Raw genomic sequence first — 15,000 nt, forward strand, 5'->3', positions numbered from 1 at the left:
GCCATGGCTCTAGTGATTTTTGTACTGCTGTAATTATTTTTAAACTTTCTTCTCGGCACTGTTGATAACAGCTTGGCACCATGCCTGCATGACCTGATTAAACTTACAAATTGTCAGCCTTGATCTATAGGACGTGGAAGAGATTGCTGACTGAGCATCACTTTGGAAATTCTCAATTCAAACAAAAATTAGATTTAAAATGTTGTTCAGAACAGTACAGTGCAAGAGCAATGGTGATTTTAAACACATACTCAGTGTCCTGGTGTCACAATAGCAACCAAATCCCCCTGCATGGCAAGGGGAGGTTCAGTTCCTTCATGCTTGCCCTCCGTGTGGGATGGGGCTCCCAGTTCCCCACCGTTTCCCTTTTCCCATGCAAAATTCCAGCTCCATCTGTGTGCAGCCAGAGGCTGCAGGCATGCATGGAAATGGCCGCATACATGGGATTTGTGCCGGTGGGAGCTGCAGCCCCTTCCTGCTTTTTGCCTGAAGTCTTCTGTACCTGAGGAGTGAGCAGCTGCTTTTTTCCCAAGCATTTTAAACCAACAGTTGGACCTCGTAGCAGCAGTGGCATCCAGTGGTGCAAGGCTCCCTAAGAGGAACATAGTTCTTAGATCCATTTGGAAGGAACTGAGAAATAAATCAATTATTTCCAACTAAATAATGCACTTAGTTTTACCACATGGTCTTGCATCAAAGTGATATAATGTATAGGACAATGCCAGCCTTGCGTAGATTTAGTTCTGTCTTGGAACACAACTGGAAGGCATGTGTCTCTATACTTATGGGAATGCTCCTTTAATACTTACACTGAAATGATTAGAAATTCTGCAGAGTCCCTTATAAGTCCCCTAAAGGTGTTCCTGCTCTGTATGGGAACTGAGAGGGTCCTGCAGCACTGCCTGGTCTGCAGCTTGTGGGGCTGCCCCGAGGAGGGTCCTGTTTGGGACCACTGCAGGGACTGCAGAAGGGCCGTGGGCAGGTTGGGTCCCTGTGGCCCCGTGGGGCAGGAGGGCTCCCTGCAGGTGGGCACTGAGTGGGCAGTGGCTGGGCAGATGCAAGAAATACTGACCGTATTTTCTCTTGTTCTCTCTTTTCTGCCCAAGGTTTGAGCATCCGAGGAGCCCAGGAGGAAGACCCTCCCGATCCCCAGCTAATGAGACTAGACAATATGCTTCTGGCAGAAGGAGTCTCAGGTCCGGAGAAAGGTGGGGGATCGGCGGCAGCAGCTGCAGCCGCAGCAGCCTCTGGAGGGTCTTCAGATAACTCTATTGAACACTCAGATTACAGAGCCAAATTGACCCAGATCAGACAAATCTATCACACAGAGCTGGAGAAATATGAACAGGTCAGACATCAGCCTCTCAGTTGTACGTGTACCTGCCGCTGCTTCCTCTGCACCTCCGCTTTGCTGCTGCCCAGCTCTGGACCACGTCCCCTCCTCCCCTTCCCTGCCCCTCTCCCCATAAAGAGCCGGGATGCTACGGGACTCTGTCGGGCTTCAAGAGCCGCTCACCGGACCAGGACGCATGTCTTGCATGCCTGAGTGTTTTCTTTTGTCTGTAACTGCACCAGAGCAGCACCTGGGCCTGTGCTCCTCTCCTTGGAGCCAGCCCAGAGGGGGAGAGAGGAGCAGAGCTGTCTGTCACTTGGCCAGTTTGTGAACCCCTCCATGGTGAGGTGTTGCAGGGCTGGGTCTGGCACCGTGGGGAGCTCAGGTGGGCGAGGGCAGAGCTGGCCATGGGTTGCATGGGAGCGGGCAGGGCAGGGTGGCCTGGAGCTGCTGTGGACAGGAAGTACAGAAATCCCAGTGAAACCTTTTCAGGCGGACACTAGCACTCGCTGTCTTTGTTTGGAGTAAAGATGGCACTGCAGACACCTGTAGGTCCGTGTTCACTGCTGGGGCTTGGTGACCTGCCACATTTGCGGCTCTGGTGGCACTGGGAGCAGTTGCCAGTGCTGCCGGCTGGTGCTGGGCCAGCCTGGCTCCTGCCCACGCGGCAGGGGCTGTGCTGCCCCCCGTGTCCCCGTAAGCCATGGGAGCGACCACTCTGCCTCCTCTCTCTTCTGGTTTGCAGTGAACAATGGTGTAAAAGGAGACAGGGAAGGGAAGAATGGCACGAGACCCCTGGCCTTTGCAAGCTTCTTCATTTTCTACTCCCAGAGGTGTCCTAATAACACTTGTAAACCCCAAGACCCATCAGCTCAGCGAACCTCATCATACGGTGGTTTCCAGAGCAGAGCAGGGAGGTCCTGTGCTTGCCCCCAGCCCATCATGGCACAGTGTCAGGCTGTACAGACCAAAACCACAGAAGAGGTTTTGAGGTAGTGATAAAACCACTTGAAGACACGAGGGTGAGGAGAGGAGCACACTGTGCTGCCAGCCCCTTCCCCAGCCCCACTGCTCTGCCTCAGCATCTGTCTCCTCCCTGCCTTGCCAGCAGAAAGCAGGGCCTGGGTGCCTTGATGGCTGTTTATTTTAGAGTTTCTCTTTTTTTAGTGTGAGGATCTGATAGCACAGTGTGGCTCAGTCACCAGTGGCAGTGCCTTGTCTTTTCCACCGCTTTCACTGTGTTGTTTAAGCAGTGAGCAAATGACTGAGTAAATAACCAACTGGGGCTTTGTGCACATCTCCTTTTCTCTCTCCAACAAGACCCCACACACCCCCATCCCGTGTGGACCTGTGGGCATTCCTGGCGCGACGTGGCCCTGCGCACAGCCCGCCATGCTGAGGTGGGGATGGCTGTCGGATTAACGAGCACCATCCAGCAGGAGCATGTCATATAAAACCACAGGGACAGAGGCTGGAGAGAGATCTGGGGCCAAAGCAATGGCAGGTCGGTGCTTGCAGATGTTTCCTGGCAAGCATCCTTTGACTCTAATAAGTTTAATGATGTGGGGGAAGCAGCAGCATTTTTAGCCCTGTAGCTCCATTTACAAAGGTTTCAGCTGAAATGTCACAGCCATCCGTCCACACCATGGGAAACTTTGGAGGATGCTCAAATGCTGCTAGGAGAAGGAGACAGAGGTGGAGCTCATCTGAAACATGTACGCTTCCCTGTTGATCCTGACACCCAGCAATGTCTGCTCTACAGAAATATGATAATTTCCCCAGCCTTGCAGCAAACTGTCTCCTGCCGGTTTGTTTCAGTGCAGTGCCCGTCTCCGCAGCCGGGGTTGTGCATCTCTGCCTGCAGCGGCTGCGGGTTCCTGAGACGCGGGTGCCCTCCCGCAGCCAGGGAGCAGCGCAGCCCCTCGCAGCGGCACCTGCCCGCGCCGGGGAGCAGCCGTCCTCCCTTCCTGGCACAGGCGCTGCCGCTGCTCCGCCACAGCAGGGACCAGAGAGCCTTCCTGGAGACGTGTTCCAGGCAGAGTTTGATCCTGACATTTGTTGCCAGTTAGGGGAATGCACTTGGAAAAAAAAAAAGAAAGAGAAATGGAAAGTGTGTCGCGCCATCACACAGCTCTGCTCGCGCCGCGTGCCGGGAGAAATGGCCGTATGCAGGCAGCTCCTTCCATAATTTACAGCTACTATAATAGAAATGACATATTGAAAGCTATCTTCTATAATTACACTGAAATACATTTTTTGCTGTAGGCAAAAGTACTGTAAGGGTCCCAGACCTCCCAAAGTAGCTGGGAACCTGCTTCCCAAATTCACAGATGTCTTCTGAATTGGGGTGAAGTGTGGCTGCTCAGAACACACCACCAGCCCCACAGAGCTGGCTGCCATTCTGCCCCTGAAGACTGTTTTGGGCCATTTCCTTTCCTGTGCTTGTCTGAGGAGTCTCAATGAAGCATTAAGGTTAGCAGGAGCATCCCCACTCCTACAAGGTTTCTGAGCAGGTTAACAAGGCCATCACTTATGATCTGACATTATTAATAATTTCTTGGGTACCAAGCAGAGGCCTGAAAAATAGTACTGAAAAAGGGATCAAGTAGCTTGGATGCTATAAATAAACAAGAGAAAACAAGACAAAGCATCAGTCTTCTGAGCTCGCTTTCTTTCTGCTGCACTGAAGCAGCTCTGCAGATGGGAGGTGCTGGTGAAGATAGATTCAAACCCAGCTCTCTAAGTAGCTGTAACCAAATGAAGTCTCATCAAGCAATTCAAGTAAATTCAGGGAAAGATTTTTGCTTCTTGAAAGCATGAAACTTACTCTAGCTTTGAAACATCCACTTTTTGATACTATGTTTGTGGATAAATATTTCTCATAGAAAAGACATATCTGAAAATATTTTTAATGCAGCAGTTGCCCTTTTTATTGTACTTTAAAATTGAATTTCCCAGATCTGCAAACAAGGGAGCACATGGCAAGCTGTGTGCCTAAAATGTTCTTTCAGTGCCAAATACTTGGATCCAGCCATACCTTTGAGGCAGTCAGAGCCACTCTCTTGTCTCGGGGAGGGAGCTGCTGCATTTCAGTGCCTACGTTACCTTCCCTCTGTGCATCATTTACCAGATGAGCCAAATCTGGTGCTGTTTCTGTCGCTTGGATCCTGGACCTGAGCTTTTGCACCCGTCGTGTCTGCCCTGCTGAGGAGCTGGTGCCACCCCCACCGCACTGGGACCACAGTGCCCAGCGGTGACAGGCAAAGGGCACCTGCACCCAGGCTCCCTGCACCTCACGCTGCCTCCAGACCAGTGCTGCAAGGGTGTAAATTAGCCTGTAATTTACTTTCAGTGGTGTAAAGAAAAAAAATCACTTTGCCTGAAGTGTATGCATCTTTCTTAAGGGTGTACCCAGATTTTAATTATCTAAATGTAAATACTTAACGAATTTTACTTAGAGTAATGAGCTAAAGTGCACACTGCATAAATGAGATGTTCTAATTAATCATGTATGAACTACTGGTTTAAAGAAAAGCTATGTGAATTCTGCGAATGTTGGGCTATTGCCAAATTGCTAATCAGCATTTGCATTCATAGATGGCTTCACTTAATAAGTTGTGAGACATTCGGCAAATGTTAGAGGAAATTATGAGTTTTTAGATACATAAACTTTTCCCTTTTAACTCTTTCCCTTGCACAATCTATTGAAATGCATAAAGATCTCTGAAAATGTAGTTGTCAGACAAATTATGTAGATACAATTTGAGTAAAAAGGGGAGTTAGAGTCAAACTGATACATAACAGGTGTGGTTTGGACTAGAGAAGTGCCTCTGGTGAGGGTCCAGGAGTGGGGAGCAGTTCGCTGCCCATGAAGCCTGTGGAGTCCAGAGCAGCACCCAGCCCCCCTCCCCTCTCCAGGCTCTATCGGGACAGGGGGAGGTCAGTGCCTGAAACGTGCTCAAATACCAGGCTGGCCCCAGGAAGGGATTACCCGTGTTTGTCACACAGTTCTGCCTGGCAGACAGCAGTCCTGGACTTTGTTTTTGAAAGAGGTAAGGGAGACATAAATCAGGAGAGTTGGTGGCAGCTTCCAGCCTGTGTGGGGTTAGGCAGGATGCAGCGTGACAGCCACCTGGTCACGCAGAGACTCGGATCAGGTGGCGTCTGTTGATGATGCAGCCTGGAGTTTATATCATTGTGTCCATCCACCTGCATAGTCTGGGACTGGTAATTGATGGCTCCTCATGCCTTCCCTCCTCCAGCGCCTTGGCAGTGTGGTGTGGGCCAGGCTTGGGCATGGCTTTGCTGAAACCCACCCTATAAGGGGAGGCACAGAAGGGTCTGGAGACCCTCAAGTGCTGTGAAGTATTAATCCTGCCTGCTTCCTGCCTGCAGCTCGGCCCTTGCAGGACAGGCAGCCCTTGCCAGGTTTTGCTCACTTGGCTGCTGAGTACCTGCCCATCCCTGCTCACGTCCACCTCCTGCCCCAGCGATCACTTGTCCTGATCCCAGCCTCTCCTCTCCATCACGGTCTGACCGGGGCTGCAGCCTGTTCTGAGAGGGATGAAGGCAGCAGGAGCTGTGCTGCGGTCACTCAGCTCCCCTGGCTGCCATGGGGTGGTCCTGGGTCTCGGAAAGAGGACACGTGCACACGCACATGGAGGGAATGGGATGCCTTGAGGGGCCTCCCAAAACCCCACCCAGCAGCCAGGCCCAAGCTTATGTTCTTGTGGGATGGCACCGAACAGCTTCTAAGCCTCTTCTTCCTTTGCAGGCATGTAATGAATTTACCACACATGTGATGAACCTCCTCAGAGAACAGAGCCGGACACGTCCCATTTCTCCCAAGGAGATCGAAAGAATGGTGGGCATCATTCATCGAAAATTCAGCTCCATCCAGATGCAACTCAAACAAAGTACTTGTGAAGCAGTAATGATTTTAAGATCAAGGTTCCTCGATGCCAGGTAAGGCAAGGCAAGTGCCTTGGCTCTTTTTTTGGGGGAAGTGGCAATTGCTGGGCAGCCCAAGGCAGCCTAGCCCTGTGTCTCTGCATGGGCAGGGACACACTGGGAGAGGCTGCTCTGCCAGGAAACAGCCAGGGCCCTTGTCCCTCACCCAGCAGCTGCTGTGGAAGGGGTTTTCCTGCACAGAGCTTTCATAAACACCACTGGCTTTTCTACATATTTTAGTGCAAAGTTGAGGTTTGTTTACCCTGCTCATGTGGGAGTCACATGGGGTTTGTGCAAAGGGCTGTTTTGTCACCATGGCAGTTAGTTAAATGGCTGTTGGTGCTTATGTCTTATGCTGATGCATAAAGCCAGCCTTGCAGAGCAGTGACCCTGTAATGGCAGAGCCAGGTTCTCTGGGAGGGACGTGCCCAGAGGCTGCAGCTGACACTGGGTGAGCAGCTGCATGTGCCCGAGGTGAGAAGGGCCATGATGCTCCTGAAAGGCAGACCTGGTGCATTGTCTCCCAGCCAGCTGTTGCCTGACTGGGGCATGGGAGAGGCAGCACCCCCAAACCAGGCCCAGGCAGCATATGGGCCCCTCAGTTCCAGAAGGACAGGGAAATGCTTGAAAAAGTCCAGCGCAGAGCCAAAAAATGATGGAGTGGAACATCTCCCTGATGAGGAAAGGCTGAGGGAGCTGGGTCTCTTTAGCTTGGAGGAGACTGAAGGGCGACCTCATCAATGTTTACAAATATGTTAAGGGCGAGTGTCAGGAGGACAGAGCCAGGCTTTTTTCAGTGATGTCCAGTGATAGGACAAGGGGCAATGGGTACAAACTGGAACACAGGAGGTTCCACGTAAACATCAGAAAAAACTTCTTTACTGTGAGAGTGACAGAGCCCTGGGACAGACTGCCCAGAGAGGTTGTGGAGTCTCCTTCGCTGGAGACATTCCAAACCCACCTGGACACGTTCCTGTGTGATGTGCTCTGGGTCACCCTGCTCTGGCAGGGGGGTTGGACTAGATGATCTTTCGAGGTCCTTTCCAACCCCTAAGATTCTATGATTCTGTGATCTGTGTCCCCTGGACACCCACATCTCTGCTGGAGCTCAGCACTGTCTCCACAGCATGCCAGCCTGCAAAGCAGGAGGTGCCTTCTGCAGATTGTAAGAAAGCAGGCAGACGGGGATTAAGAGGGGTTTAGAGCCACAGCCAGATCTGTTTGGAAACCCTGATGAGGTGGGATATCAGTCCCCAGCTCCATCCCTTTTGCAGGCTTCCCTCTGCAGAGCAGCTGGCAGAGCCCAGCGGAGCAGGAGCTGAGCTGGCAGAGCAGGGAGGAGCAGCAGGCACCACGCCGAGGCTGCCTGCAGCAGCAAGCTCATGCTTCACACCTGAAAGCTGTGAGGAGCTAAACAAGAGCAAAATAATTTTATTAACAAGGAGGTCACTGGCAGGTGTGGCAAATTAGGGTAATTACAAACAGTTGGAGGAAACGTCTATGGAGAGCTTCAGTAACTGCGAAAGGTAAAGCTTGCAGATGCACAGTTTAAAGTGATTTCTTTAAAAAGGAGGAAGGTAAATAAGGCAAAATGAGCAGAAGCACAGTAATGAGATAAACATAGCTCTAGGGAGAGAGTCTGCCTGCTCCAGGATACAGTGCAGTTAGCAGCATTGTGATACTGCTGGAAGAGAGCGCTGGGGATTGCGCTTGGCTGCCTGCTGGCCTGGGGCGCAGGCAGTTTGATTGCAACCAGCCCTGAGGGAAAGGGAGTTCCGAAGGCAACGTTTAACTGCTGCTTTCCAGAGGATGTCCTGGGGAGGAGGAAGAGGGTGGCTCGGAGGGAAGGCAGGTAAGGCAGCTGTGCAGATGCTGCTGCCATAACCCGTGTGGCGATGGCGCGGCAGCCGCTGTGCCGGAGGGGCCGTGTCCACCCCAGTTGCTGCTGCCTCTGTTGGGCAGTGCTCCAGAGGGGTTTCACTTCCCAGCGGGACTGCACGCCTCGGTACCTGTTCCACATGGCATGGGAGCCCAGGCCCTGCTTGGCTCTTGGCAGGAGGATGTACAGTGGGGTCTCCCATGCAAAGCCCTGAGATCCACTTGCTGACAGAAGCCAGTGAGCTCAGCGGGTGCCGGGTGAGGACATGGCACTGAGCTGCTGTGCTTTTCTGCTGCGCTCACCCTGGTTCATGTGCCAAAGCCCCAGCTGACCCGTGCTAAGGGGAAGAGGCTAGCTGGGCTGCCAGCACTGAGCCCTGCAGCAGGTTGGGGCTGGGCTGCTGTTGGGTGTGAGGTGCTGCAGGTGTGCTGCCAGCTCACCGCCTGTTTGCTGCCGCAGCACACAGCCTGGCCTGAGCACCCGCGGGGTGACTCCCTGTGTGGGGGCAGATAACACCAAGCTAGAGGCAGAGTTCTGATACTTGCAGGGCCAGACGTGGGCATTGCAGCCTGCCACCCCCTCTGCATAGTGCCCCGAGCCCCATGGAGGGCTGCCCCAAGGTGGGGGGTCAGGCGTTACGAGATGGTGCTGTTTGGCTGCTGCGTGCTGCAGCACAGGCAAGTGCACCCCACTGACCCTGCTGGACTCCTGTTTGCATCTGGAAATACAGCTGTGGTTTTCTTGTCTCATTTCAGACGGAAAAGGCGTAACTTCAGTAAACAAGCCACAGAAATCTTGAATGAGTATTTTTACTCCCACCTCAGTAACCCCTACCCCAGTGAAGAAGCCAAAGAAGAGCTGGCAAAGAAATGCAGCATCACAGTATCACAGGTAAACAGCAGGTGGGACGGGGTCCCAGCCCCTGTCCCTCCCTCCCCAGGCAGTGCATCAACCTCCCTGCTCCCCTGCAAAACTGCCATCTCCCACTGCACTCTGGGATGTGCTCCCAGCAGAGGCGTGTAATACAGACATTGCTCAATGCACCTTTGTAATCCCTTCACATCTGCATTATTGACCACGATCAAGTTCAGCAGGCTGGTGGAACATGACTAAGCTCCACAGGAAAGGCCTGTGGGTGACCAGTGGTGTGCTGGGGTAAACGGAGTGTGTGTACAAAGATAAAGATAGAGATAGAAATCGGTGAGGATAGCACCCTGCCTTACGCCAGCTTTCTCTTGAGCAGCCAGTAAGGTTCGTTGCTGAGCCCTACTGTCTGTTAGGAATTTGTTACAACGTAGCATTATTTTGAGGGAAGACCAGTTCATTGGCTAACAATCTATCTCTATAGATCAGAATTTCTTTGATTGCCTCATTTTTTTTTCTAAGCCAGCCAGAAATTCAGCCTCTCTATCTGAAGAGGCACGAGTGGTTTCTCTGTAGCAAAAGTGTGTTAGGTAGATTTGCTCCTTTATCAGATATAACAGATGTTACTGTGGAGTTAATGCCAGAAAACCAGCATCTCCCTCATCAGAAATGTGCGCTCTTGTTGGCTATGGCTGCTTTCTGTATAGACCAAAGTGCAGTTACAGCCCTGGGCTGGTATCTGGCAGAGATGTTCAGGCTGATGACACTGCTCCATGGAACTTTTCCTCCCCTTCCCTTCACCAGATTGCTTAAAAAGCAAAACGACACTTTGTGTTTCTTGTGGCCTGTGTGTTTGATAAAAAAAACAAATTATTTCCACAGCAAATCTGGGGAAGGGTTGCACTTTGGTAGTAGGGAATGCTCACCAGCAGTTTCCAAGTTCTCTGGCCACCCCATTGCCCATGGCAAGGGCTGGTGTGCCATCCCAGCTCCATCAGCTCTACTTATCAATATTTCAGGTCCTTAAGAGGAACAAGCCTGCAGCCAGTGCGTTAACTATTAATGGCTGCGGGCTGCACTATTGGCATTATTAGCAATGCAACCTTTAGCTTTATAATTAAGACCTGAGTTGAGATTTACTGTATAGGTCTCCATTGAATATATGAAAAATTCAGGCACTTTGTTGAAGACTTTGAAATTAAAAGGCATCCAGCTCCCCCAGATTTGATATTATTTAATTGACTTTGGGTGCACCCTCAGAACAAACTGTGCTGTGTGCTGAGGAACAAGCAAGGAGGGAGCAAGGCACACACAAGTTGGTTTATAGCAATTCCTCCAGAAATTTGTGTCCAAAAATCTTCCCACGTGAGCTGAGGCAGCCTGCTGTGTAGTTAAGAGAGGCAGCACCATCAACTCCAACTTGGAGAAGCCAGAAGTTCTCTAGCTCTGCTGGCAAAATGTAATTGTGAGAGATGACCTGGTGGAGAGCACAGCAGACCTGCTAGAGAGCTGTTTTCTGTCCACCCAGCAGACAAAGTTGTGTCTGGCAGAGAAGGAGTTAGTGATCGTGCAGAGTGGACAGATAAAAAGCTAGATCTAGATAAGACTGAAGTGTCTGAAGGAAATGAGATGGAACATTTGAGAAGCCATAACTGATTGCTTCTAGTACTAATAGATCTGATTTCTTTCTTAATTGGTTGTTTGATAAGATTTAATGTGTATGTTGTAGAGTGAAATAAAAGGCAGGCAGATGGTCCAAAAATGTAGCAGCAGCAGTGAGCCTGTGACATGAATATAGGTTTGTCTCTTTAATATTTGATATGAGCATGAATTAGTTGTTTCTTGGATCCATTAGGAAGTCTGGGTGAGCGATGGGAGTAGCTGCTTTGCGTCTGCTCCCGTGCAGCAGCCTCAGCTTTGCAGGGGGATGTTTGCCAGCCCATGGCGAAGGCAGCACTGGCCACACATCCACGAGCTGCCCAAGGTGGGGCTTGGGGCTGTGGCTGGAGCTTCACCCTGTCAGGGTGTTATAAATGGCTAGGAAAAGCTCCAACTCAAAACAGGGTGATGGATCATCTAGTGGGAGAGGAGCATGTATGGGAGAGAGGAGGTGCCTGTGATCCCCTGGTTGCTTAAGTCCCGGGTAGGTCTGCTGTCACAGCTGGAAAATGTGAATACTGTGGATATCCTGATCTTTGATTTTCAAAGATGCTTCCAAAGTCTTCAAGGCAGGACTGTGGGGTCAGCTGGTATTTACTTGGTCAAATTGGCTGGAGTTGTCTTTCTTTGTACTGAAAAATGTATATATATTTTGAGGCCATCTAGCAGAAAAGCTCTGAGCAAGCACTGTAAAATAGCCTGGTGCACACAGCTCTGGTGGTTGGCAGCAGAAGTCAGAGGATGCAATCCAGAAATCAGAGGTGAATTGAGCAGTCATTTAAAATACTGGCAGGAGTATCATTGCATGGGATAAGCAATGGCATCCAAGCGAGTGACTGAGCTACACCTTGCACTGGGCTTTTATGGAAAATCTCTGACCAGACGTATTTCCAGCCTCGACCGGGAGTCCCTCGGACATCTCCATGCCTGGCACTGTGCCTGTTCCCCTCCTGTACTGCAAAAGCCCTGGAGGTGCAAAGACCGGGAAAACAAAACAAAACAAAACAAAAAAATGTTAACAATTGGCTTTCCAGACCCCTGGAGCTCGTGGTTCATGTTTGATGAAGAGGCCTTGTCCTTTCTCTAGCTGAGCCAGGCTTCTGTTGTAGCCTCTCCTAACGAGGATCCAAAGTGTTCCTTTCTTGTACTGTCGGTGCCTTGTAAATGGTGGGGGCAGATTCACGGCAGAACATTTTCTCCCTCAAACACCTAATCAGTGAGTGTTTTGGGTCGTCCTCCCCCCACATTAAGAAGCTCACTGGAAATCTTGCTGCCATAGCACTTCACTGAGCTGCAGAGAAAATTGTCTCCCAGAATCATTAGTTGCAGACGAGAGATAGATAGTTTCAGTTTTGATATCAGTGTTTAAAATAATATGTAGAGAAGGTTTTTCAAGAAAAGCATAAAGGCAAACTATTTATTAAGATGAACACCGTGCACAATTTCATTTTTAAGAGTATAGAAAAGGTAATTCTAGGGGAAAAAAAATGTCCTTAACAGAGAACATAGTCGGCTGTAATTTAGAGCTACGCGATCAGCACGTGTTCGAGGGAGATAAACTGTATCATCTGTTCTCCCCTTACCATGGCTGCGAGGCTGATGTTTTATACTTTTGCAGATGAGCCTCTTCCAGGGTGACATGAACAACTATCAGTCTATCATGTGGGCTGTAGAAAGGGCATAGTCATTGCTGAAAGCATGTCAATGGATTACAGTAATAAAATTTTTCACTGCTTCAAACAAAAGAAAGATGTGCTTGACAAGAGAATATATTTAAAATTCTTTTAAAGAAAGAATGCAGAAGCTGCTTTTCAACATCCCTCCTGCCCATGTTTCTTCTGAATCTGTTTCTGTAAGCAAACAGACAGGGAGAGCTGTGGATGTACAGGCTTTTGCCCCTTGACTTCATCTGGGAAGCAAGGACAAAAAAGATGCGAGCTTAATTAAATAGTTTCTAGACATAAAATTCTTAGCTTAAGATCATGTACCATAATTCTTCCACATGGATTTTCAAAATTTTCTGGTTTGTGTCATTTGATTAGGTATGGAACATAAACTGTGTGCTGCAAACACAATGGAAACATTTCTGTGATCCATAAATATGTAGTTCACTGATTTCAGCAGTGATGCTCTCGTGTCAGCTGCGTCTTTTGCAGAATGATGCTGATTTATCCTCTGAAATCAGCCAGTGCAGGCAGGCCTTCCTGCCCCATCCCAAATCCCACATTAGGCATCTTGATTTAAGTAATAATTTATTGTCTTTTTATTTAACATTGCAATTAACATGATAAATAAGTGCAACAGTATTGTTTGAAATGTAATATACAATTAAGCCCAATTAATTAATTGGCCTTCAACGATCAGAAGGAGAAAGATGTTCATTGTTTTTTTATGTGAAGAGATAGTTTATTTAAATGAAAAATGTGTTGTGAAGCAGCTCGCTTTGGAGATTACTTTCATTTTTAGGTTGAGCCAGGGCTGGGTGAGGAGCAGTCCCAGTGCTGAGCAGGGCAGCCCAGCACCAGCATCCTGGGGACCACTGGGGGTGCCAGCGGGGAGGGCAGGGCAAGCTGGGCCCCGGGTGGGCAGGGAAGCTGCAGGCAGCCAGCACAGCCCACAGGAAAAATGCCACACTGGTAAATCCAGCCTAAATCCCCCCAGGCACAGCCTTGGCTCCAGTGGTGCCCCATTCCTGTCCCTTCTCCAGCCTCCCGTTGTGGCTGTGCCCACCTAGCTGCAGCCTGAGCCCCTGCGTGTCCCTGGGCCACCAGACACTGCTGCAGCCCCACTGTGGGGTTCCTGGGCTGGGAGGTGAGGGAGCTGAGGGGGCTGTGCTGCCCCAGGGGGTGCTGTGGTTTCTCGGGGCAGCCCTGGTGCTGCGCTCTACCGCTGCACAGGGCACGCTTTCATCTCAGAAAGAGTTTAACATTTCTGGAGATTCATTTAGATGTGGAATGCGGGTTAAACATAACGTACGATCGCTGCTCCTCTCATTGCTTCCAATTAAACCTTGCTTGTTAGTTTAACCTCTAGGTAATCCCATCAAACAATTGATGTCAAGGAAACACTGCCCACAGTGGCTCTGGATGAGTGGCCATTAATTTTAATTGCCTTGATATTAAAGATTAAGAAGTATTGGGACTAGCAGAATGGAAACAATCTGATGTCAAGCAAATCCACTCGTTGAGGCTTCCCCAGGCTGCTGGTGATATTAAAATTTTACTGTGAGAATTAAATAAACCTTTATTAGTGATGGCTGTTGTTTGATTGGTCCAGGGGTGTGCATAAACAGAGGGGTCTCACACACACCCGTGGACAATACAGTTGATGTTCAGAGATTCCTCAATTATGAAACTGTTAATAAAGCATAATCTGATTGTCCACAATAATTATTTGCTAGGTTTCATTAATGTATTATTGCTTCTCTGACTGACAAGGTAATATTAAGTGCAATATATAGAATATGGAGGAGTATTGTCTAGGGAACAGAACATATAAGGTACCATTCGTATTGCCGTTAAAAGCTGGAGGCTTTTCATTAATTGTGTTTAAACAAAAGCTATAGCTAAGTAAGATGCAGCAGGGTGTGCCTCCCTCTGGCAGCATGGTGCCTCACCAGGGCTGTGATGTGGGTCCTTAGGGGACTGTGGTGGGGCGGGGGGGGGTGCCAGGACCAGCCAGGGGTTGCAGGACCTCTGTGATGTTGTAGATGCCTTTTTGTCTCTGTAGCTTTGGCCGTCATCCGTGTTGCAAAGTGGGTTTGTTATTTAGGAGCTCTGTTACCACAGCTGAAGTTAAAGCCACTAAGAAAGGTTGTATGAGCTTTTCTTAGTGGCCCCAGTCATGACCTCTGTGTGGGTTAAAACTTGGTGCCCCATGAGCCATCTTGGCTTTAGTACAGTATCTTCAAAAGGAGATGACAAAGTGACTTTTCAGCCATTATTGATTTATGTTATTCCTTTCATTTTCAGCCAACCAAACACGATTCTATGAGTGGGCTGCCAAGGTTGTTCCAGCCCAAAAATAAAGAACAATTGCTCTCACTGCCTGCTTGCCCTCACTCAACTGGACCTTGGTCCCCCTTCAGCAGCTTTCGGGGTCTGCACTGATTTCATTGACAAATGTCTCATAATAGTAGGAGACAATGCTAAACTAAATGCTGCAGCCAGCTCCAGGATATGTGTTGTCATCAGAGTCAGCCCTTGTGCATCCATTTGCCAACAGAGAAGCAGAACCAGGTCACATTCATATCCATAGTAATATCTAACTGACCTCGGTTACTCCATAGGCCACTGGAGCACCCGGCAGATATGGG

At 49.6% G+C, this 15,000-nt stretch overlaps 1 protein-coding gene across 2 annotated transcripts in view; it reads left to right on the forward strand.

The window, feature by feature from the left end:
- Positions 1-15,000, forward strand: part of PBX3 (PBX homeobox 3) — a 104,687-nt gene that overhangs the window by 82,737 nt on the left and 6,950 nt on the right. For both annotated transcript variants that reach the window (XM_051636220.1, XM_051636221.1), the window contains exons 3-5: positions 1,107-1,348; positions 6,108-6,298; positions 8,918-9,053. In XM_051636220.1, coding sequence (XP_051492180.1) covers positions 1,107-1,348; positions 6,108-6,298; positions 8,918-9,053 — 569 coding nt within the window. The remainder of the gene's footprint in view (positions 1-1,106; positions 1,349-6,107; positions 6,299-8,917; positions 9,054-15,000) is intronic.

This window comes from Apus apus, chromosome 19 (assembly GCF_020740795.1).
Source record: "Apus apus isolate bApuApu2 chromosome 19, bApuApu2.pri.cur, whole genome shotgun sequence".
NCBI lineage: Eukaryota > Metazoa > Chordata > Aves > Apodiformes > Apodidae > Apus > Apus apus.